This window comes from Papilio machaon, chromosome Z, assembly GCF_912999745.1.
Source record: "Papilio machaon chromosome Z, ilPapMach1.1, whole genome shotgun sequence".
Classification (NCBI taxonomy): Eukaryota; Metazoa; Arthropoda; class Insecta; order Lepidoptera; family Papilionidae; genus Papilio; species Papilio machaon.
In genome coordinates this window covers 569,105-595,237 of record NC_060016.1, presented here as the reverse complement: position 1 = coordinate 595,237, position 26,133 = coordinate 569,105, and the positions used below count along the sequence as shown (strand labels likewise).

General features: G+C 33.1%; 1 protein-coding gene across 8 annotated transcripts in view; it reads left to right on the top strand.

Annotated features, from left to right (window-relative positions):
* The window catches only part of LOC106715931 (thyrotroph embryonic factor), a 132,835-nt gene that overhangs the window by 30,549 nt on the left and 76,153 nt on the right, over window positions 1-26,133 (top strand). For 6 of the 8 annotated variants that reach the window (XM_014509330.2, XM_014509324.2, XM_014509328.2 and 3 more), the window contains exon 2: window positions 8,981-9,034. The exons of the other annotated variants lie outside the window; for them this stretch is intronic. In XM_014509330.2, the coding sequence (XP_014364816.1) occupies window positions 8,981-9,034 (54 nt within the window). The remainder of the gene's footprint in view (window positions 1-8,980; window positions 9,035-26,133) is intronic. 8 annotated transcript variants of the gene reach the window in all.

Sequence of the window (26,133 nt, the reverse complement as noted above, 5' to 3'; positions counted from 1 at the left end):
TTCGTGTAAAGTTAGCATATCAGACCTTGCAATAAAAGCTGCACTAGTACAGGTCATATAATGTATTATGTCCATAACTCTGTTAAAGCCACACCTTTATTGCGTGTATCCCTTCATTTTAGTATAGTACAAAACGTTTAATTTGCTTTGAGAGCATATTTCGCGGTGCCGTTGTTCTGGCAGTCATTAGTGTCAGCCGGTGTTGACAGAGCGCAGTATATTTAGCCGTCATCAGTCATGGGATGGAGCGTGTCTAATATCACACCTTGGGTATTTATAGCTAAAGTTACTGAAGTGTCTCGTCGAGACGACATAACTCTTGTCGATAAAATGACACGTATTGTGTAGCGTATTGCTCGATTGTAGCCCACACATGGTTCATGTTTATATTTTCTTAAATTACCCAAGTTCAAAATCTGGGACCGTATTTTTGTGTTTCTTAATTTTATCATTCGGTATTCTGTTTGACTGGTGACAATTTATCTACATCAAACTTAAGTTTTCATTTATTCAAAGGATGATTTACTTATTTATATTTTTTTTTTATAGATTACAAATGACTTCCTGTTTACGCAAAACAGTGATTTGATAAAAATATAATAAGTATCGTGCTGTAGATAATACTTATTTTGCAATATTAATTGTATAAGTTTTGAATTTAATGTATGTGTGTTTGTGTCAAAGCTTTGTTGATATATTTTAATGTATTATATTATAGCTAAAGATTAGTAATCGATAAAAGCAATCGATTAAATTAATATTTTTGTGTCTATGTGTAATACTTTTTATATAACGAGGCGGCAAACAAGCAAGCGCCCACTTGACTTCGTCGAAATAGTGAAGCGACCGCTTCCCATAGACATCCGCAATTGCAGATGTATACCTTCAACCAACGGAGAAGCATACGACGCACAGAAAGAGTATATTTCCCTCTTCCTATGCGTCCCCTCCTTCGTCAAATGCACTTTACCTTCCCCTCTTTTCCTAGGCCTTCGGCGCGCACTCTCATCGGACGAAACGTGGATTGTTTCCACTTCCCGCCTGTCTTCTGTTCGGTCTTGGTATTTCAACGGTAGAAGTGGATCATTCGTGCAACATATGTTATTGTTGCTGGCGTCTACTACTGTTAGACTGTTTGGACATATTCTATTTTTTAAGAAACCTTATAATGATATCAAAATATTTTAAAACACCATACTAGGTGTAAGTTGTAAGGTACTTGTATATAGCGTTATCACAAACATTTCAGAAAAGCAAACCGCATACAAATCCTTTAAGTAGTTTTATCTGAAATCCCAGACCGGCGCTGCCCGGTCTGGGACTTTAATATTCAATGTAATGCATTCTGGAGCGTATTATTTAATAATAGAGTAACTGCAGGATAAGTAAGCGGCTAAAAAAACCCTTGTGCAAACAGCTCTTTCATCGTTAGCTTAAACCAAAACATAGATCAATAACCGTGGGTTTCCGAGACCAATGCCTGTATAAAACATACCTTCATTTCTGATTTCTTAAAGATGATAGGGATGACGATATGTTTTTACAGGTTTTGGTCTCGGAAACCAACGGTTAATAATTTACTGTACTATAAATGAAGTTAAGGTATGAAATGAAGAAAACAAAATAGATCGTTCAAAGAACTTATTCAATGCTAGTGAAGTTTTTGATTATTTCCGTTGAACAGCTTTGCAAAGTCGATTTATTAGATCGACCTCGGTTATATATGAACTATGGGTAATTTACGCCGTGTGTAGGGCAAATATGGTTGGATAAATGGAAAGGGAACATCGCCTTACATGCCACAAACATGCCTCCGTACGATGATATTTATCACTATCTTCGTAAATACATAATAATAGATTATTCAATATGAACTAAAAGACTTCGATTTAAGTAAATAATACACATGATGCGTGTTTACTCGTATTTGTAAGAAATAAACGACAGATAATTTGCAAAAACAATTACAATACAGGTTTTAACATACCTACTTTTTCCTTCTGCGTATTGTTTTGTGGTATATTTAAATTTTCTTCTATTGCTTCTTCATATGCTTATTCAATTGTACAGATGAAATTACTTCAACACAACCCATATTCAACTATTAATTTTACATTCCTTGCATTGTTTTTTTAAATTGATAATCTTTTCAATTGCAGATTTAACCTTTGTTTCTGAAATTTGAATTTAAAAAAAATATGTAAAGAAGTAGATAATATTTAAACACTAAACAGTGCATAGTGAATGTAGGATTGATTAGTTCCAGACTGTGTGGCAACTTTAACCGTAATGCACTGGACGGTTAACCCGTACCACCCTCCACCCACCCCGCGTCCGTACCCTGTAGTTCAGTCTTGCTCCGCGAACGATGTTAATTCCTGTAACACATTGATAGACTCTATTTGTCCCTCTTTTGTCTTGTTACGGGATAAGATTAGACTCAATCGTGTCTGAATGTTTTAATTGTAAATGTTTACTTACATACCTTTATGTTTTTTTTTATTTTTCTACACAAGCTGTTGCTCGCGATTTCGCCCCCGCATAATTTAAAAGAAACTCAATTAGTAGCCTTTGTCCTCTTCCAGACTAAGTACTACATTTATACAAAATTTCAGCGAAATTCGTCCTTTATCTATTCTTCTCAGAATTTTAAAATAAACCTCCACAGACGAAGGCGTACTCTAGCAAGAAAAGTGAACGTGCTATTCAGTCTTTAATTAAATGAACCTATGACCTAGAACGGTTACCTGAATCCCCTGAGCACGCACGCCACCTACCAGTTAGTTGTGACACTACATTTACTTGCGCTAACAAAATCCGAAACTTTTTCAAAGATAAAGCAATTTACCATAACAAGTAATCTGAACTTTTACTAACACTGAGAGATATTTCTAAACAACTCAGTCGTGAGAAAACTAAATAAAGTAATTTTATATAGATAGTATTACTTTTAGGAAATTTGAAAATTTAAAACAAAGCAAAACGAAAAGTTTCTTTTACTTGCCATCGCGTATTTCGAAATGTGTAATTCAAGTATAGAATAGTTTTTATCTCGATTATTGACTTAAGAAAGTATCAATTAAATAAAAACAAAGATTTAAAAAATTGTTTGCAATAGACATTATTAAAATATGTAGTCTATTTAGAGCGTGGAAAAATGATATTCTCTTTTTTTGCAGGTAAGAAATAGCCAGACGAAAGATGAAGAGTTGCACGTAATTGTTTCCGACTTTCTTTTTTATTTTTAATGTCATTCAATACCATATTGCAACAGAGAAAATACTCATAAGAGAAACGCTATTCCTATCTAGGAATTGTGGGACATATCAAAGGCGTCTGTATTGAATCCTAATAGAATACGTCAAACATAACTGTAGTCTACACACACATACATCTAATCTGTAGTCTTTATGTATTGAACTTGATTTTTCGAAAACAACTACGCATAAACGAAGCACTTAAGTAGTACCATGTCTGTATTAAAAATGTTCTGTACATATAATTAAACTGTGCATGTTGTATGAACCAGCCAGGGGAAAGGGAGAGGATAGGGAGAGATGTTAGAACAATGAAAGCACTTAGCGACGTGATAGACGACTAATTGAGAATACGATATTCTCGACGTTTCTATTTTGCGATTTAAATATTTTATGGCGCTTGGAAAAATAGCACCTTTGAAAATCCTTTTAGATACATTTTTTTTTTAATTCGAGCAAACATGTTTTTGTAAATGTTGTTCTGAATAAATTCAACTGTTTTTAAATTATCTAATACATAAAATTCTCGTGTCACAGTTTTCGTCACCGTACTCCTCCGAAACGGCTTGACCGATTCTAATGAAATTTTGAGAGCATATTCAGTAGGTCTGAGAATCGGCAAACATCTATTTTTCATTTTTTTTTAACTGCGCGCGGACGGAGTCGCCGGCGGCAGCTAGTTATTTTATATAAAGCACCGCGCATATTATTTGTTTCACGATAAAGCGATGCGCTGACTGAATCCATTATTATACAAGGGCTGAATAGTGGGACGGAACAGTACTGTTTTATTTTTTTGTTGGTACTGGTTTCTCATTAAGTCTGCGTTCAAACAACAGCAGTACTACCTCACTCTTCTATCCTTGTGAACTTAACATTAAAGCGTTGCGTTAAATAATTGACGTTCGGTACTACTACCTGATTGACCCTCGACCTCGGTAAGATCCTGGACTACATCCGACAGTTTAAAACGCCCCCTAGTATCCGATACTGTAATGATACTGAAACGTCCTCTACAATAGATATCACACAAATGTCATTACCTCGTTGCATCGACTAAATACTTCCAAGAAATATCTCAATATTATATGAACTGTCGAAAGCAATATACAGAATAATACTTTTGACAGGTTTGTTGCATTGCATAACAATAAATTATATTGAAGTTAGAAGAATAAACTATAGCTAAAACTAAAAACAAATAAAATCTATTTACTGTTTTCTGAAAATTTTGGTAACTTTTTTGATGTGATGGGAAGTAATCAACGATTCTCCCTTTCAAAGTTATAACCTTTAAATTACATACTTATTTTATTTGAATATTCAATACAAGAAATATATGACAAATAATAAAATCGAAATTTTGAAAATCATTCACAGAGTGTCTTCAAAGCGTAGGAAGTTAAAGGCAGAGATCAAAGATCTGATATAAGGTTGCGATACTGCCGGTGCCGACAGCGCTACAGCAACTTTAACATCGGCTGGATACGGTTTTCCAATTTCACTCGCTTCCGCTTCGATGCACTAACATCTAATTTTCGCGTCCACATCGTGTACGGTCTCTAGAGTAGCCGTACGTACTGGATCTGATAGTTGTAAAGTTATGGGTATCAGTTCTGTATATTGCTGTAAAGTTTTATTTCCTACTTGAAACACATAACAAACATTGCCTCAAATGTACAATTTTTACGTAATGCGCACATAGAAATATACGTTCTATGATGTGACGATCAAGTGACTCATTGAAGCCTTTTTTATGCCATGATGCAGTATACAAAATAAATTTAAACACAAAATACATGTGCAGTTTTCACTTTAGTTAGCTCACGAAGTATATGACTTGATTGTGCGGCAGTAGACGTTTAGCCTAAATTGGCAACCGGCATGGACCGGCTTTCGGCGGCGCTAATGGTCACAGTTTACGCGTGTCCTTCACTTAGCACCTGATTCTGTACCCTTGGTATTTCGCCGTGGCTGTCAAATGTTGACATATTAGTACAAAAACATGTGTTATCCTAAAAGATAGTCTTTGTAAAAGCGGTCCCTTATGATGTTTTTGTACATGTCGTTCGGCAATTGAATCTCACGGTTAAAAAGTTATAAAAACAACACAATACCTATTTTTTTTGCGACAAGCGAGTAACAAGTTTATAATGACATTGCGATTTCTTCTTGTTTTCTTGATTGAAATGAATTCTCTGCAGTTTGCCCGACCGTGTCTATGGTGGGAAGATATTTGTATATATTTTCGGTGTTAGATAAATCCGCTTAGTTCATCACTATTTTCCCAGAGAAGAGAAGAATGGTCGCCAGGAATCATAACAGCTGAGTGCCCTGCCCTATACCGTAATATTTTTTTGTCGCTATAACATGTTGTTTGTTCACATTCATAAAACATATAGGCAGAGATTACGGATTTTCTTTTAGTGCGAACCTTTCACATCTCTCTCTTTTCTTCAACGTTACGACTTAAACTTTGTAAAAATAACAGGCTTCAATCTATTGTAGGAAGTGTCTAGAAGGCTGCAATCAGGAAGTAATTTGGAACTGTATGATAAAACGGAGACATTGATAACGTAGATAGATGGAGGTTATCTTTTAGAGAGGGTAAACACAAATTATGACAGTGTTTTAAAAAAGTTTATATCTGGTTTTATTATTGCAACGACTTCATAACATATTTTTTCTCAGTAGACAGTATTCTCTATAATATATGCATGCGAGTAGTATTTGGTAATTGTCTTGTTGTCAATCGTTTCTCATATAAGCTGTATTAAAAGTCCAAAATGAATATGTTTCTTTGTGACTCTTTAAAGTCTTAAGGACTCTACCATGTAATACTCCACATGCATAGACCTATGACAAAAAAAGAAATGCTGCTGATGCGAATAACGTTCGCCTAATTAATGAAAACAAAACTCTCTGTAGAATTAGTTTAAACTACCAGAAGTTTAGACTGTAAGTTGATAAATCCGTCAGCCATTTTTCTTTTTATATAAATCAATTTGGTGAGTTCTAAAGATTTGCAGCAAAATAAAAATTGTATTCGAAGTTTAAAAGGTTCCGATGCATTTTGGGATGTTAGCAAGTCATAGCCGTTTGTCTAGTGAAGGCCGGTCCGATTTGGAATAAGCAGTTAAGATTTAATGAGCTAATAGCAACTGGTTTATAGTGCCTGTGTCACTACTGACAGGAAATTAATGCAGCTCTAAACATTATTGCCTTAAGATTTACGTAACACGTTCAAAAGTTAAATATAACATTTTCATTTAATTTCATCGGGAAAACATATTTATCTGCCATAATTGCTATATGGAATTTGTCAACTTTTTGTTAAGACGCTACCTTTACCACACTTGTATTTGAGTTTCTTGTATTGCCATTGATCGTCAAAATTAAGAGAGTCGTAGGAAGTTTGTTTTCAAAAATAACTCTTTTTGAATTGTCTATACTACGTTTACATGAACTTTAGTAAGGTTGAGTTAGTTTGTAGAAGGCAATTACTTTATGGCATCTACAAGACAAGCGTGTGTTTGCATGTGGGTGGGATGTTCACTCCAGCCACCCTCTTATTCCCCGAAGAACCCTTTTATTGTACTTGGCAATCTACAGTATTCCTTTCTTATATTCAAGGAGGTTTCGCTTATTATTGGTACGCAAAAAAAATACAAAAGATCACCCACAAGGGATTTAACAGACAGCACACTTGTATTATTTTTTATGAACAAACTAAAACTGTCGGAAAACTACACTCTATATATTTGGTTGTTTGTATTCACAAGTATAGGGTTCTACTGCCGCGACACATGTAAAACATATTTCTATCCCGTTCATTCTGTTTGTAAAAATGGCGATAACAATATGTTTTTATTTCGTTGTTTCATCAGTGGAAATCCTTGGTACTCGTAAGCTTACAATGTTCATAGACTCGACGAATCAACAGTTTCAAGGGCGTTGCGAAAAATATCTGACATCCGTTCCTATTTAAATCAAATGTTTGAAAAAATATAATAATGTTTTATGTAAGAAATGTTGAAAGTTTTTTTTTTTTTTAATATCAAAGACAGTAAAATGTAAAGAATGAATTTGTTAAATGGATTCAGGAAAAGTTCTTCATGTTTATGGCTGTTATTGTGGTAATCCAAGTTTTTAATTGATATTGCCAGGATAATTTGATTGCTACATTAAGCTACATAAGGTGCAAACATTGTTTTATTTCTACATAAACTAATCAAATAAAAAAATAGGAAAAGACTTGAAAGGCGATTATTTAAAGCCGTTTCAGCAATGTAAACTTACGCTAACAAATAAATCAGGTTAAAAATTTTTGCACCGTTCATACTATACCTATAGATACGGCCCTTACCGTGTTTGTGAATATAATAGATAAGATATGACAGCGATTGCTATCTTTACGTACTTTAGTTACGTTAAAGAAGAATAGAGATTTTTTAACATGATATATTATCTTTGACTGTATCAATAGATCGTATTTTGACCAGGATTAACATGAATTATAAGGTAAAACAAATAAACATGTTTGTGTCTACAGAATTTTTTAGGTTTAAAAATATTCATTATTTTCACCGAATGTTGATGAATATTAAAATGTGAATTCGTAAAGTAGTTTCAATTTCAGTAGTAGTGGTCACATATATGATATTGTTCACTATGACTTGATTATTAGTTCCCAATCTACCTTCGGGTTGTCACACTCACTTGTACGAAGATATTTAGTCTTTACTGATACAAAGGTTGAGGACCGAATGTCTTGGTTTACGAACAGCGCTTCTAATAAACATTATTAAAGTTGCTATCAAATTTTGATTGGAGTTCGGATCAAACAAGCGATGTGGTTCGTGTCTTTAGTGACGTCATATAATGTAAACTTTAATTACCTCTTAACCATTACTCTGAGCTAAATGAGTCTTTCTTGCCCTTTTACATTTTGATTTTTACTTTAACATTTCTAACATGTTTAATTTAACTTTAAAACTAACTCCACTGAACACTAAACTAATAGCCAGTGCTTTGCAAAAGAAAAACGAATTTAAAACTTGTTTTTGGCTGTAAAACTTGTTATATGAAATCTCTTTGGAAAAAATAAGACAACAGTATATCTTTGTACAGGAGTTTCGGTAGTTCAGAAACATAGAAAATGTTTAGTATATTTGTCAGTGTGAATCTTAGTAGTTACTATAGTTTATTTATGAAGTAATATGCAAATCTGCATCAGCTTAGAGTACAATGGCCAACACAGGCGCCTAGTGAGAAGCCAACAAGGGTAATAATCAGCTCGGCGAATATAACACTAGAGAGCGTACTACGGAGCGCTTAATACGATTATGTTTATCTCCCTGTTGTGTCTGAGTTTAGAAATTATTTACCAGCTTTATTGAATTAATTATGATTTTATGTCTTTCAGGAGTATTTCACTCGTACAATTAATATAGACATAAAAGTGAATCCTATAAAACGAAATGATGAAAGCGTTAGGCAAGATGTGTGCTTTAGTATTCTGTAATGAATATGTTACGAAGTGTTAGGAAACATCGTAGAATTATTAATTTAACAGTTGAATAAGTAGACATTTTTTCAACAACCATTCGTCTGTTATAGGTTATACAAGAAATTGATTTTGTTGAAAAAATTAATAAATGATTTGTAACTTAATTTAATTTAATAAAAATATAATAAATTACAATTAAATTGTAATTTTACAGGATACAATTACGATGGTGTTATGACCAAGCGAAGAGGGGGACGTTCGCTTGATGGTAAGTGACTTACTTACCTATCTATGACACTGTGGTGTCATTAAATACATCAAATTACAAAATGTTGGGCTGCCTTGCACCCTTGTATTGGTTATTCGTGGTTATTATTTTGAACGTAAGCCTTCCGCTGTCTTAAAGTCTAAATTAGATTTATGTAAAATTTTACATTACATTTTGACATATACATTACCAATTAATTATATAAATTTTTACAAAAAGACGGCCATTATTTTATTTCTCGCTTAACATTCCTGTAATTTGATTTCGCGAAGCGAGCTTTTTTGGATAACAAATACTGTATATATTTTTATGTAATACTGATAATGTGAGAATGAAATCTTTAATCGAGACATTGAGAAAAAACAAAACAACTTTACGTGTGTACGTCGAAGAATTATGTAGAATGAATAGATCGGATATTAAAGCAGAGATTGACAATAGTTAATAGCGTTCGCTGAGTCGTTAAAGACAACTGGTTTCGGGAGGCGAGGGTGTCGACGTGGACATACAATTGCAGTTGCAACGGTGCCCGGACCGTCTGTCGCCGGAGTGCTAACTTAATTACCCGAGCAAGCCGAGCTCGCCTGCGACCCTTCACAGTACTTCCACAACTTTAATCCTGTTTGAATTTCGCTAAAGCGACGCCAACTTACGAGTACATTTAAATTAACAGGTCTGTTAATTACTTAGATATTTTAATTAAGAAATGAGAACTGATTGTTATATCCTATTTGATTTCCAAACTTTTAAGACGTCTTGCACACTTATTTAAAATAGCGACTTCGTCCTCGCGGAATTAAAAAAAAACTTAATAATTAGTCTATGCATTCTTCTATACTATATTTAATCTGTGCTGAATTTCATCAAGATCTATTGAGCCGTACTGGAGATACATTCAAACAAACATCCATCCATCCATCTAAACTGTAATCTATATATATAAAACAAAGTTGTGTTAGTTACACCATTTATAACTCAAGAACGGCTGAATCGATTTGACTGAAAATTGGTGGGCAGGTAGCTTAGAACCAGGAATAGGACATAGGATAATTTTTACCCCGTTTTCTTTTCTTTTTTTTTTATTCTGCGCGGACGGAGTCGCGGGAAAAAGCTAGTTTTAAATAAAATAATAAAGTAAATATGATTATTTTTTACAAATATTGCTGCTCTATGTCTATAACAATGTATTTTGTACTTTATTAAAGTAACCGTGAATTTCAGATCACTTGTATGAGAACTAGTGTCTTAATTATATAAACAATATTGACCCTGATTATCCATAACATTGTATGCAATATGAGACATATTGTCACTAAATTGTAAAAAAAAGATATTTTTTTTTTAAGTAATAGTTTTCCTTTAAATTAGTAACTTCAAGGCTTTATTATAATCAAGTTTCAACACCTTATAGTGTAGTCGAAGTTGAGGTATGATTTAATAGTGCGTTTAGTAATTGTCAGTGATGATTTACGAGATTCGCAAACATATATTGAAAACAGGTAAAGCTAACGATTGTAAGACATACATAATACTTGTAAAATATTAATACCTTAAAATATTATTATTAATATAATATTTAATTTAATATTTTAAGATGAAATTAAAATAATTCATCAATCTTATGGAACCAATATGATATGTAGAAAATAATTGCGTTTTACACATTCATCGAAGCTTACTATGGAAAGTAAATAATAACCTAGCCAACGGTAACAATCCTTTGCATATTTATAACAGAAGCAACATATCTTTTGTATTATAGAGTATTTTATTAGAATATTTTGCTACAGACAAAGTTAACTGAACCTTAAAAATTTAGGCCAACAAATAATTTAACTTTGGAAGAGTAATCCATTCTCTGTCGTTCGCAATTCAGGCTTGCGAAAAATGTCGACTGATCGGCTAGAATTTATTTCGTGTCACTTTGACGCTTTGTGTTGAAATTCCCCAATAAAATCAGCTGAACGTCCAAGCTCTTTACGTAACCGATCAAATCCAATGTTCTATGTTACATGTATAAATTGAACATTTTTACGAAGCATGTGTGTTAATTATAAAAAAAGTATTTCGAGCCATCTTAAGTAAAGCGTTATACTCGTATCTCTCATTATATTTCTCAAGGGAATAAACGTTTGTCGTCGGTTTGATTTGTCTTTAATATTAGTTTTGTGTCCATAGTAAAATCATGGGTTAAAGATTTATAAAAAAGGAATTTTACAGAAAAAGGAATACGAATCAAAGTAGGTATACCAAATATTACAAAATCTGTTAAACTGTTTAGCGCTGGCATACACGGACTGTTTCAAGCTTTCAATCGATGTACAAATATATAGCCAATACTCACGAAGAAACGGTGAAACTTTCCTGTCAATCGGACAAAAAATCGAAAATATAAAGCAATCGCTTCGATTTTATTTCGTTAGGTTTGTTTCAATTACTTTGATAAGTAAACAGGAAACTACAAGCACAAAATACTTTATGTAAAGATTTCGGTTATGGAAAGAATAAAAATGCTACAACATTTTTATGATAAACTAAGTGTTACCTTCGGTTGTTAAGCCTTCGTTCGATAAAGTATTCACTTGAAAGTTATAAATAAGTTTTTACTCCACTATACTTTTATGAAATTTTTATAGAAGCAAATAAAATTGTGCGACCGTATCTAGTTATTTCTAAGTTTGATATTTTAGTTAGAGTAAAATATTTGACTATCGGATAAATTGCTTCTGTTCGTCCTGTTTTTATAATATCGCCATAATAGCTCATTCTTTGATATCCTGTCCTGATACTTTATCCTGTAATCATTTATTATCTGTAAGAACTTCTCCTATTATATAGAATTAATTGGTAAACTTTAAGCTCTGTTATTAATTCTAGGCACCGTTTTATTCCACAAAGCAATTCAAACTCGACATCGCACGAGGGAGATATTAAAAGAGTTCTCGAACTTTTATATGTCAAAAGTCGTCGAAGCTAAGCGAAATTATTTATAAACAAATCTTACAATCAAACAAAACGTATTCAGGTAGCTGGTTTGTCACCTTATAATAAAAAAATTGTGACAAATACAATTGATAAATAGTTGTGTTATATAGCAGTTTATTAAGTTGTCATTCCACATTAGTCACACAATGTATTCGACGGCTACAATATTTTACGCTGAAAGTTTTTGGCTTGACAAATGACGTCTACTTTCTGCCCCCTCACTGCAGACATCGTCTCATTCAGCCTCGTATACATTAAATTATATTGACTGAAATAAAATTTGTAACTTATTTAACTTCCTTGCCAAGGATCGAGGTTCGCTTACCTACAATGTTTTGTTATTAATTAAAAATCCATTTTCCTATGTAACAATATGTATATTTAATGAAAGTAGAAAATGGTATTTTTATCATATAAATATCACCTCTAGTGTGTCAAGTTATAGGAGTTGTCAAAAAGTTATGTTGTATGCAGATTGTATTCACTAAACAATACTGTTCGGAACTTTCCATACTGACATCTTAGTTATTATTGAAGTACTCGTATATCTGAGTTGGACACAAAAATAACTAATAGTTAACGAGCTAACAAAAGTTTTGAAAGAAACAGTCGCCATGGACCTGGTCATGTCGTCTATTAATAATTGCCTGTAGTGGTCGAGTGACAAGTTGTCAGTGTGCGCTTTGAGCGAGCTCATGCTATGGCGGGCGACATTCACCTAAACGGTGACCAAACGGTGAGCTGGTTTATGGACAAAAAAATAAAGTACTTATATACGATCATGTTTGTACTCCAATAGAAAATATACTTGTTAGTGACCCTTTACCAATGACTTATAAGAGAACTTATAACTTTACATACTTTGCATAGTTATAACTTTAAAAACATCTTAGCCCTTTACTTTAAAAAAGAACTAACTAACTAGGGTGACGCAGTGACTCGAAGTGGGCCTTGGCCTCCGACTACAAAAGTCTCCACTTTTTCCGAGCCCGTGCCGTACCGACCCAGTCACGGACCTATAGTTACCGAAGATCTTTATCCACTTCATTCATCCATAGATACTTGGAACCTTTACTTTCAGTTAAATTATAATAATTTAAAAGCGTTTTATTAATCTTACTTAAAACGTTAATCGATCTTCATTAAAAGTGTTACAAATTAGATTGATGTGCACAAGGGGGGTAAAACTGACGTGGGATCGAATTTGCTAATAGCCTTTAGTGTCGGACCGTTGTAAAAATTATAGTAAGATTCAGAATTATTTAATAATAATTTCTTAATTTACATTAACATGTTTTTTCTTTAATCTTTAAGTAAACCTAAATTATTATTTTAGGTTTTAATGTAACAAAATCTTACAATACTCCTCCTAATTCGTAGAGTGACGCAGCGACCCGCAGTAGTCCTTGGCCTCCAACAATAAAAATAATAAGTGGAGACTTTTAAAATATGTACATATATAAGGACAATCATTACAAAATTTGTAGCATGTATGGTGTACCTACACCTGTCAGAATTGGTTTTGGCATAGTTGCCATGTGGAAGACATCGTATCTGACGCCACTATTATTAGTAACGGCACAATATATTTTAAGGTTGTCGATGATTTACTGGTAGGTACTGATCTTGGTTTTCAGTTTTCATTGACATACTTTACATTTCTATGGGGAACGGAAATCTTACTAATATTATAAACGTGTAAATGTTTAGATAGATGAATAGATCTTTGTTAGAAGGTATCTTTGGAACGGCTCAACAGATCTTGATGTAATTTAGCACAGATGTAGAACATAGTCTGAATAGGCTACTTATTAACTTTTTTTTTTAAATACCGTGTGGATGGAGTTGCGGGCGACAGCCAGTATATTATGAACCAAAGAATTCGGTTTGTCTTTAAAAAGTATTCATGAAAACGCAAATTTGTGCCTTAACTGCTTAAGCAGTTAATACATCTCTTCGTACCCTATATAAAAATATCTTTTTCATTGCGAAAATTTTAAAAAATTAGACCCTCATAAATATGTAAACCTCATATATAAATATATTACATACCACATAAATATATTCTAACAAAAAATGCTAAAACAACTCGTACTTTTTACTTATTTTCTTCCAATTTATTTAAACTACGAATTAATTGCAAAAAAAATACTGCAGATTACTTATATTTTCTTATCGAGATACGGTAAATAGTCGCATCTGCGTGATTAAGGTCAATAATTTCAGTCAATATGTAAGAAGGTTACTTTTTAGAATTAATTTCAACAAGTTTTCATTCAAAATTACGTTCTTGAGACTTTGACCAAAAAGTTTGCATATAGGCTTAGAAACATATTTTATTTCTAATTCCATGGATTGTAATAACCAATCGAAAGCGATGTTATTTTTGTATATTAGCAATATGTACACATGCCTGTATGTATAATTCATAAGGAATTGTACCGTACATAACGGCATGACATCGCATTCGCATCAACCGTAGTCCTACACGCGAACCTCACACAAACTTTGGCAAGCGTCATCGTACTAATGTTATAAATATGAATGTTTGGATGGATGGGTGTTTAAAGGTATTTCCAGAACGGCTCAACGAAACTCGATGGTAATTAGGCATACATGTAGATCATAGTCTGGAAGAACACGTAGACTAGTTATTATGTTTTTTTTTAATTCCGCATGGACAGAGTGGCGGGTGACAGCTAGACTTTTATAAATTAATCGAGTCAACATAGAAATTTAGAAAAAAATTACACCGACGTTAATTTTAATAATATTAAAGTAACCTATACAAAACAGTTGATAAAAGTTTAGCGAAAATACATTAAAAAACAAAAAAAAATGTCGATGGCTACAATGGTAAAGGAAGACTGAAGAAAGTAATCATGGATTCTGTGAAAGAGGATATATGTTTATTTATTTATTTAACTCCACTTATGCTATGTACAATATAATCTTATTTTACTTTGGGTTCTTAAACTGGTAGGTTTGTAAGAACCTTGCACATTCTCTAGAGTTGTGAAGAGAGTGAATTCAAATACGACCTTACGGCAGAGATGTATGGGAAAGTAGTAGGTACATTATGTACCTGCAAAAGAAAAAGTACATAGAGATAATGATGAGAGAAAAGGAAACCGTGGTCTTGTTTACTATGCGGTATATTCCCGAAAAAAAAAAAAATAGTTAAATCAAATCAAAGTAGATTCGGACTCTGACGTCATGAGAACATGGATAGAGATAGAGATATGTACAATACAAAATTCGTAAAGTAAAATCAGTAAGAGAAAATAAAGAGACTATGTTTGCGCCAGTAGCGTTCGATAAAGTAACTTGTCCCAGTTTGTAGGTTTACTAAATGTTGGTAAAGTGCCAGTTTTGCTCAATGGCCGGTGTTTTATTAAAGTCAGAACTATTCACTACAAATGTTTGACGACGGCCGCTCTGTACTGTGAATTGCAGTTGAACATAAATAAACAAACCCATTTGTTTAATATTAAAAAGTGAGTTCATAAACAATTAAATCAGATTTCATCTTAGTAATAGAATACTTTTCCATTTAAGCCACACATTTAGGTTTTTGATGCTAAAAATTGTAACGAATTTATTTTTATATTCGTTAGCAATATTTTTCAAAGGCTCTGCACACGTGTCGGGTTTCTGACATGTACTGTCAATATTGAGTCCTAAGTATACGAGTACCGACGAAGTTATTGTATAAAGTGTATGCAAAGAAATGTCATAAGCACGCCACGTTACCTGATTCAGCCACGAATTAAAACAACGTAATACTTGTGATCAGGTTAGTTTTTATTGCTTTAGCTTAGAAAAACTTCAAGTTTATGAAATAGGGTAGACATAAAACTGTCGTATGTAATGTAAAGGAAAGGAATGTTACGTGTGTGCGTCACGCACTTTAGTATTGAGGCGCTGCTCTGTCTGCGAAGTCTACGGCGATAAACCCGCTCAGACTTGGGCGAGGGCAACCGGGGGAGGCACGATGAGATAGGGGGAGGTCACACTACGATGTGCTAACAAAATCAATCGAAACTCTCGTAAAAAATAATGTTTCCTGTTACAAATACCTTTATGTATATATGATATCAACTACAACTTCTACGATACCGCCGTCTACTTTTTTGAAATGAAAAAAAATGTATTCTTTTCATGCGAATCTTTAGTAAATTCGGAAAAAGCGAACGCACTTTTGTTGAAGTCGAGACTAAACGCAGCTTGCTCGGGCCCGCCGTCTCGTTATTTGGAAGGCGCAACATTTCTAGGTCAGACTGAGGTCTGGGGAGAAAGCGCTCCTTCACATTCCGCCCCCTGAACGTACATCCCCACCGTCTTTTAAACGTTGACCCGACTCGAAGTAAGTCGCTCTTTTAGCTCGACATCGTTCCTTCTGTCATGTAATTACCACTTCGAGTTCTTCGAGCCTCTTTTGTTGGTCATTTTTACTTAAGAAATCAAAGGTTTATTTTATTTCGCGTATCATACATATCGCGTTCAAGAGGAAACGCTTCGGTGACCAAAGCTTTTATCGTAGGGTGACAGCCTGGCCCACGTCCGAGCGAATTTCCCATTTAATTATAATACATAAGAGTTTTGCTACCGTCGACTGCGATCCCGATATTGAAGCATTAAATCGGCAATGAACATGGTTGACTCTTGCGATATTCGACTCTTTTGCGATGGGATAAAGTTCAGTGGTGGGTTTCGGGATGATCCGCGTTTCATATTATGCTAATTCGGGGTCTGATTTAAATATCGTTGGTGAGTCGCAGGAGGTGGTGGGGGGAAGGGTGTAATGGTCCGCTCGGTGCTGGTAGCGCACTTTAGCAGCACAACGGGTGGCGTAATACCGCTGGACATTATCTATGTCCAATTTGTTTGTATGCTTAAATATATTATTAGCCGTCCATGTCACGAGTTTATTTTTGTTCATATTCCTCTATTATAATTATTTATAATTATTTTATTCACACGCACATTATTAAATGTCCGTCCCTGAGCATAGCGAGGAAACATAAATTTAGCTTAATTATTATAAAACAATATATTTTACTTATAGAAAACATTGCGACTTTAATCTGAATATCTAAAAGGCTTTAATTTATAAATACATGTAATGTTAATTTTATGTATTTTTTTATTAACATATTTTTAACTTTGCAGGTAAGCGTTGTACATCTCTGTATATTAATTAGTCGTTTTCATTTATTGGTAAGTCTTTTCGTTAACTAGCATCAATAAATTATAAGTCGACCAATTTAGAGCTGTAAAACTGGGCAACTCAACCGCTAAGCTATCATATCCTTAATATTATTACAACAAGAACGTGCAATCGTAGACCAATATTACCAATACATGTCCACACGATTACCAAGTTCATTCTAATTGAATTAGTGGAGTGTCAGTCGCAAAGTCTGCCAACTTATAAACAAATCCTTTTCGTTGCGCTACTTATCTAATTGGAAGTAGCATATTTATAATAACACTATATATCGCCCGCGACTCCGTCATCTCCGTAAAACTCTAAATTATTTATTAGCCTATGTGTTCTTCCAGACTGTGTTCTATATCCATGCCAAATTTCAACCAGATCTGTTGAGCTGTTCTGGACATTGATCCATCCAAAATGCGCATTTATGATCAATCAATCATCAATATTATTATATATAACATATATAATAATATTGATCCGAGTTACTGCTTAACTCATAGAATCCCTGTTATGTTTATTTCCAATTTTTTTTCCGATCTTTTTTTAAACTTAAGGCATTAGACAGTCATTCAACATTTACGCTTGTTAACATACTTTATTATTGCAAGAGGGGAAACCGCTAGCCGCTACCGAGGTCATCCAATATTTAATAGTTTACCTGCAGTCATTACGGATAAAAGTATCAAAGGGAAATTTAAAAAAAAGCTCAAAAAATATTTATTACATTCATTACCATAATACTTCTTTTCTCATTACTGATTTAATTATACTTTCCTTAAATTAATTTTAATTATCATAACTTATTTACTTTTATTTTATATTTTAAATTTTAATTAAAATTTTTGTTCCTACAGTCAAATTATCTATATATATAAAAGAAAGTTGTGTTAGTTACACCATTTATAACTCAAGAACGGCTGAATTGATTTGACTGAAAATTGGTGGGCAGGTAGCTTAGAACCAGGAAACGGACATAGGATTATTTTTACCCCGTTTTCTATTTTTTATTCCGCGCGGACGGAGTCGCGGGTAAAAGCTAGTTTTAAATAATTTTGTGGGACATAGTTGTATTTTAGGTTAACATTGTATTATAAATAAATAAATAATAATTAGGGAAAAGGCGTGAACATAGATAAGGCTAGAGTAAAGGATTGTAATTTCTGAAATCTGATTTAAAATAGAAAAAAATGGTTCGTTCGTCATTGAAAAGTACTTCCTTATCGTAATTGCGTACAAAATATAGTTTCCAAACATACGTATCACGTGATACGGCGCCGATCTTTATTGACCCCAGTAACGATGGAGTCAAGTTTGTATTCTGACACGCGCTGAGTCAATTATGCCGAATTGAAAATTGAACATAATAATAACAATGTTGCTGCTGGATACCTTATTACATTTGACAATGAAATAATTTGCCTACGCCGAAAGCTTATTAAAACAATAAACAAACTCCGCATAAGATAGTGACCCGAATGGACCCGAATGAACCCGAATAAAGCTGCTCATTTATTTCATAATTCATACTACCTAACATTATAAATGCGAATGTTTAAATGGATGGATGGACGGATGGATGTTTGTTTGAAGGTTTCTCCAGAACACAGATCTTGATAAAATTTGGTACAGTTGTAGAACATGGTCTGGAAGAACACATAGACTACTTATTAAGTTTTTTTTATTACCCGGGCGGACGGAGTCGCGGGCGACAATTAGTATTTCATAATTTTTTGTCAAATGGCAATTAAACGTCATGAGAGTAAAAGTTTTTTTTTTCTGTAAGTATAAGTTTAATTTTTAAACTAAAAATTTTCTTTGCGTCATAGCTATAAGATTGTGGATGTGGGTACGACCTTGGATATCACGCATCGTTATGCGTATTTTAACTGTCGACCGTCGTGTCGAGGTTTGTAGAAAAAACTACAACTACACAACAAGGTTATGTCGTCTGTTTGTTTCTCGTGCATTGCTCGTTCTACAGTTGACTTTACACATCTATTATTTACTGCCAGCCCTATTATCAAAACTACTAATAACATAAGAAAAATAAATATTTCATTTTTTTTGCTCTCTTATAACGTTCGATTTCGTGTTAATCTTGATCATAATTAAAGTAAGGTTGGCATTATGATAGTTTTTCATTTACAGATTTTTATCAGATTTAAAATATAGCTTTTGCCTGCGTATTCGTCCGCTCGGTATTAAAAAAAGTCAAGTTAATGTGATAATATACCCAGCTTGGCAAAACAATTTTTGAAATCATTCCATCAGTTTTCGTTGTTCATTCGTTATATAAAAGACACCAATATTTTATCTTTAAATATTAGTATAGACAATGATCTTACAAATTAGCATCTTTTAAAAATGCACAATAAATAGTTTTTATTAACATATTTATACTACAACTATCAGTAAATTTAGAAATAAAATGCATTAATAGTCGTATCTTTTGAGATTCAAACTTCGAGGATCAAGTTTTAATCGTGTAAAACAAAACACTAAAGAGGATTAAAGTAGCGCCGCACCCGAGAGGGCGATTTGTATCGAGTTCTGTTTAATTTCCGGGTGCTTGTGCAAACTCACGTTGGCCTCAGAGTTGTGGTGGGACGAAGGAGGGACGTTGGGGGGGACTCTATTCCACTATGGACACCCGACGGATATCATTCGACCCACACAAATATTAACAAAACGATTTTACAGCTGAAAATCAAAACGCAATTCATTACTACATTTGAATATCTTGAATTGTTTGTTGTTAAATCCTTATTTAGATTTCATTAACAACTTACACCAGTATATTATTAGAATTAAACGATAATCACATCACCTGGCCTTTGATTATGCTATTTTAATTGCATCAGAATTGTCTCATTAAGGTGTCGTAATAGTACACTGATAAATTATTATGACACTAGTGATTGGTTAAATGCCAAATCAACAATTAAGGAACCAAGAATGTAAGCATTGTGACACGACTCTTTTAAAATTAGGTTTGCAGAATTAGTGACTGTTTTTTTTTTAAATTAAAGCATGCCCTTAAAAATATTTTAAATTCTAAAGTTGCTTTAAATTAATTATTTTCTGTATGAAAAAATTAAATACAGGAATATTATTTTTTAAAGTATTACGTGACAACCCTACGACGTAGCGTTCACGCGGAAGCGAGTCGTTTCTTCCGTAAGGGCGCACCTCAGGAAGCAAATCTTTAGTGTTAATTAAACAATAATTCTCGTTCTAATACATGAAGGTATTGCCTTGCGACAATTTATATTACGCGCAGATTTATCACGACTAAACTTTTGAAATCAGGTGTAGTTTTACTTTTGCTACGTAATCAGGGCAACTCAAAAACTATTTCTGTACCTATTACGATTACGTTGAAAGTAGTTTTATTTTTAATATTTAATATGAACTATATCATTTAAAAGTGTTATCGACATAGAAGTAATTATCTCTAAAAGCAGACAAACATTAGAATTTGTTTTATTCTTTCTCCATTTTATTTCGGATTTAAATAAACCCGTGCTAAAATGGAGGAAGAATTCTAAAAGGATCTCCTTTTACTAATAAATGTCACAAGTAAAATTCCATAACTTCACAATACAATTATGCGTCCGTCACTACAAGAGCATAGTGCAGTGAATATTCCGAGCATAGACGATGAAAAATGTCAGGAATAAAATTTCAACTTGAAGACGACGAAGGATAAAATACTCGCTACATCCAAGTAATATAATTATTCTGTTCACTCAGTTTATTACAACTTTATTAGCTTCTGTATTACTTTCGCTCATAAAATATTACAAGCTTTTATTTTGTGATTTACTTTATCTTTGATGGAAAATAACTGTCTAATAATAGATATACTTCAATTAAAACTAAATTTGGAACAGTTACTCGTCAGTCGTCAGTTGTCAGAAATCGTTTCAAAAAAAAGAAAGTAATTACCATATTAAGAAAATTATTGGTGTTTTCAATTATTTACAAATTTAATTTAAATTGCACTCAATTTCTAGATGAAGTACAATAATATTTACGTAATATTAAATGTAAAATGGAGCGAAAATATCTGAGATTTGTGCATCAGTATATCACATTATTCGTAGTCGGATCATTCCGTTTTCCGTTTTACGGTAAGAATGCGAAGTACGCAAGGCGCGAGCGTCAGTAATGCAATGAACTTTGTCGTTTCTCGTATTGTCCGAATGAAGATATTGTCTGCAATGTTATTGTGTGGACTTCATTTAAAGAGGCTCAAGATAATGCAGACGCTTCTTCAAATGGCTATGCAATCGTTGTTTTTTTTTAATAAACAATTTTGGTATTAGCACTCTAATTTTATTTTATCAATATATTAAATTTTATAAAATGAAATTTCATAGGTGAACCTGTGACATTCCATTAACTATTTTAAATAAAACCTTTTTAAAGAGTAGTAAAATTATACTGTGTTATCTCGGTTATTAAAATCTATTTTAAATTTCGATATTGGTGTACCGCATCATTTTATATTCTATGTTTATTAACTGATACAATACCTACGTTATATGAATGCGGCCAAGCTGCGGTCAATGAATGTATCGAGGTGTCATTCATTATTCGAACAGTTAATCTCAAATCATTTATGACACGAGCCGACCAATGATCTTCGGTCATTTTAATTGAACATATTGCTTGTCAACTGTGTGATATTAATTGTGGTAATTTTCAGATTAGCTTATTTTCATACTAATATTATAAATGCTAATGTTTAGATGGATGGAGGTTTGTTTGAAGATATCTCCGAAACGGCCTAACGGATCTTTATGAAATTTGGCACAGATGAAGAACATAGTCTGGAAAAACACACAGACTACTTATTAAGTTTTTTTTTTAATTCCGCGCAGACGGAGTCGCGGGCGACAGTCTTGTTATAAAATAATTGAAACATTATTTGATATTCAATAACAAAAGACTACTACTACTCGTATTATAAATATTGATCATATTCATACATGGGACCTATTCAAAATTTCTACATTGTTCTTTTGTTAAATTTCTAGAATTATTATTTACAGCGATCGTGAAATTTAATATAGATATAAAACAATAAGTTACTGAAACAAATCGTGACCTAAATATTGGTAGTAACGCCACGTCAGATACCTAGGTAATAAATATACGTCAGTGGGCCTAGCACGAATATTGGCAAGCGCCATCATCATCGACAAATTTTACCATAAATCTCATACTAATTTTGACATAAATGGAGATTACGACACGAAGGCGCTTGTCGCAAATATTCGTGCTAGGCCTATAGTTGTCGTAAATGGCGATAAAAATCAGCACTCAGTATTCTACGATCACGGGACCCGTCGCGCACGTTTATTTATAAAGGAAAAAATGTATTCGGTTCGGTCGCCATCGCCACTCGCCAGTCGGCACTTGCTGCGATGTCTTGGCCGTGCTCACTTCCGTCGCTAGATTCCGTAGCACGTGATCGATAGAATTAGAATCGCGGTTTCTAAGTCGACTAAATTATGCGAAATTGGCGAACTGAATCACATCTTTTAAATTATGGTCACATGTTTAAGTACACCACACTGACTTATGATAAGACAGTCAAACATCAATGAGTCTAAGCGCGACTCACCTGATATGTAGCTCGACTATCTGACAGTGCCCTAAGGATTAAAAAAAACAACAAGTTATATGAGCACTTGGAAATTTGTTGCAGTATGATTAAGTTATTTTACCTTTTTTTAATTGTAATAATATTCTATTAGTACTTACTACATATATTTAGTGTTTTTGCGGCTAGATAACAAATATAGTACAGTGAGAGTAGCAACAGTTTGAGAACATATCTGCGAATCACGTGAAAGTGGCAATGCTGAAATGTTTTCTTTGGAACTAGTTATGGTTTCAACTGAAATAAATCGTCCGTATCTATTTCATTTGAATGTGGGTCTTTAAGATATAAATTAAATATGTTATTTGAAAGGTATGTTTTGTTTTAAAAAAAACGAAGAAAGTTTTTATGTGTTAATTTTTCATTTTATTAAAAGATCTAAACGGATTTAACCGGGTTTTCAATGACGAGAAAACCTAAAATACAATATTAATTATCATAATTTACTTAGAAATCTGAGATAATAATGTTCAAGTATTTCCGCCAGTGGAAATTCATACTAACGATGTAAATTAAATGAAGATAATAATACCTTTAGAAGTCGCTTCGAAATCGGATTTCTCATTGTACGTCTTTGTATGTACTCAGTTGACGTCCAATGAACATTATGTTCCTAGATGATGATAAGTATGTGTGCAATTTTGTAGCCTAGATGTCTGAACCGATTTTGAAGAGTGAATGCCATACAATTCGGATTCTTCTTCTGAGTGTTATAGGGACATTGGGTTATTAGTTTTTTTAAATAAAATTTTGCATTATCTACTTGTTCAGCCGTTCTAATTTTATCTTCTTGTTTTTTTTTTTTCAAAGGAAATAACGACAGTTACACGTACGTGTACAAGTTACATTTGTACGTGCAACATGTTTATCGGGGAATTACTTATAGTTGATTCCACATGTCTAGTTACAAAGTAAATACTTCATGAATGATAAAGTTTGGTAGATACCGTTGCGCGCTTGTTTTGACGCATTGGCACCGATAAATTGGTCAGTGGAAGAACGTTTTCAGCGTAACCCCAACTTCCGATAACTAAATGTAAGCAAGCTTTGTTTTATTCAACTATTTAACTAGTAATAATATTTGCTAAACTTCTTATTCTCGTAAGTTTTATATCTTTATTTCCTTTATTGTTATTATCAATAATTGTTACTCTGCGATATAAAAAACTAGTTAAGCTCATCGACGACATTTAAGAAAGTTATATATCAAAATATAAATAAATAAGAAAACTTGAGAGGTGTCAAGGGACACCCGGATGGAACGAAGTTCCTTTCGATTAATTAGTGAAGGAACCAATGTTTATTCTATGAATAAAAAACTTAAGTTTTCACAAGAAGTACATTTTATTTCTATGAATTTTCGTTATATATTGTCACGTCGTTGCCATGGTGAAGTAGCGCTCATTCGTCGTTAACATACTATAGCAAAAAGTGTCGTGACAACTTTTCGTAAGAATTTTTTCCGTCTAGCCCCCTTTCACAACGCGCGATAAGGAACTTCGTTCCAAAAACAAAATATCAAAATAAAATCCAACAGTTTATTTCATAAAGATGTAATTCGAGGGCCTTTCTTTTCTTCCAAAAATCCGTGATCATTTAATGTCTTTTATTAGTTGTACTTCTAAGTTTTATTATTTCTGCTAAATCCAACCTAATCAGAATGTATTTTTTGTATACACAAACCTATTTATAATGAATGATTAATTAATCGTTAATCAGTCTCTCAGATTCGATAAATTTCGTTCCCAGGTTTCACTGATGTACGGGCCTCGTGATTGATTTGCAAAACTACCCTGTTTAATTCCAAATTAATTACGTCGTAGACTAATAAGTTTGCTAACAACAACAGGGATTCATTTTGGGAATTGCGCTAGTTGTGGGATTTTCCGGTTAGCTACTCGTTCCATATAAAATATAGCAGACTTGTATCGCTACGTGTAATAACGGTAGCAATCAATGATTTCGAAGAAAACGTCGCTATTGTATCTGATCAATACAGTCCCGCTTTTATTCGCTTTTAAGTATGTTATATGTATTTCCTGGAATAAATTCTTGTTACTAATTATTTTATGATGGGGATGTATTATATTGTTAAGAAATAAACACAAAGTTCAGTCATCGAAAACCTCTATTTAATATCTCTTTATTTGACAATAACAACAAAATCTGTCATAGACAATACAAAACTATAATAATATATCAGTAGGTACTAGCTGTCGCCCGCGACTCCGTCCACGAGCTCTTAAAAAAAAAACTAAATGCCCCCCGGTTATGAAAACTAGATGTTGGCCGATTCTCAGACCTACTGAATATGCTCACAAAATTTGATGAGAATCGGTCAAGCCGTTTTGGAGGAGTTCAAGTTCGAACCCCGTGACACGAGAATTTTATATATAAGATGTTAAACCTTTTTATAAAAGAACAATACACGTTACAATATAATTCCCGATATCCCGTTAAAATATTTACAAAATATTGCCTAAAAGATATTATTATATATTTTCAAACCAAAACATATTTAAATTCTAATCCCCAATTAGAAAAAAAAATTCGTTTGCGATAAACTTTTCTCTTAATTCTTATTATAGAATATTATTGAAATAATCGCTCCTGGAATAATTAAATATATATAAATAATTGTCTTATATTTTCCTTATTAAAAATCGAAGAACAAAAATAGCCTGAGATTAAAAGAAAATCTCAAAGTTATCTATCTGTAAAAAGAAAGGTAGTTACTTACGAGTACGTAAATTTATAAAATAGTTGTTAAACAGTTTCATCATTAACATTCTGCACATTTGACGGCCAAATCAAATCCATATAAATTCTAGATAAATTACATTGAAGCTTAATTATTGATTTAAATTGAGTGACTATCCACACTATATAATATATGGTATTTTTTAAATGACTATGAAGTTGTTTAACCTAAGCCCATATAGAGTCACGGTGCATCAATTTGTCGGTGGTCTGATGTATTTCTGTGCCTACGTATTAGCTTACGGGACGTATCTGGAACAACGTTGTAGCACCGAAACGGATTCGTCCGGCTCCTATTTTTCTCTTTACCATTAATGTTGGACACCGGCCAATAACATTTTAACTGATTGACTTCGTGAAAACGCAACACCTATACAATAATAACACTGCCGTTATTTATTGTACCGAATTGCGCTCACAACAAACGAACTATGACTAATGATGTAATTCCAAAGCTCATGA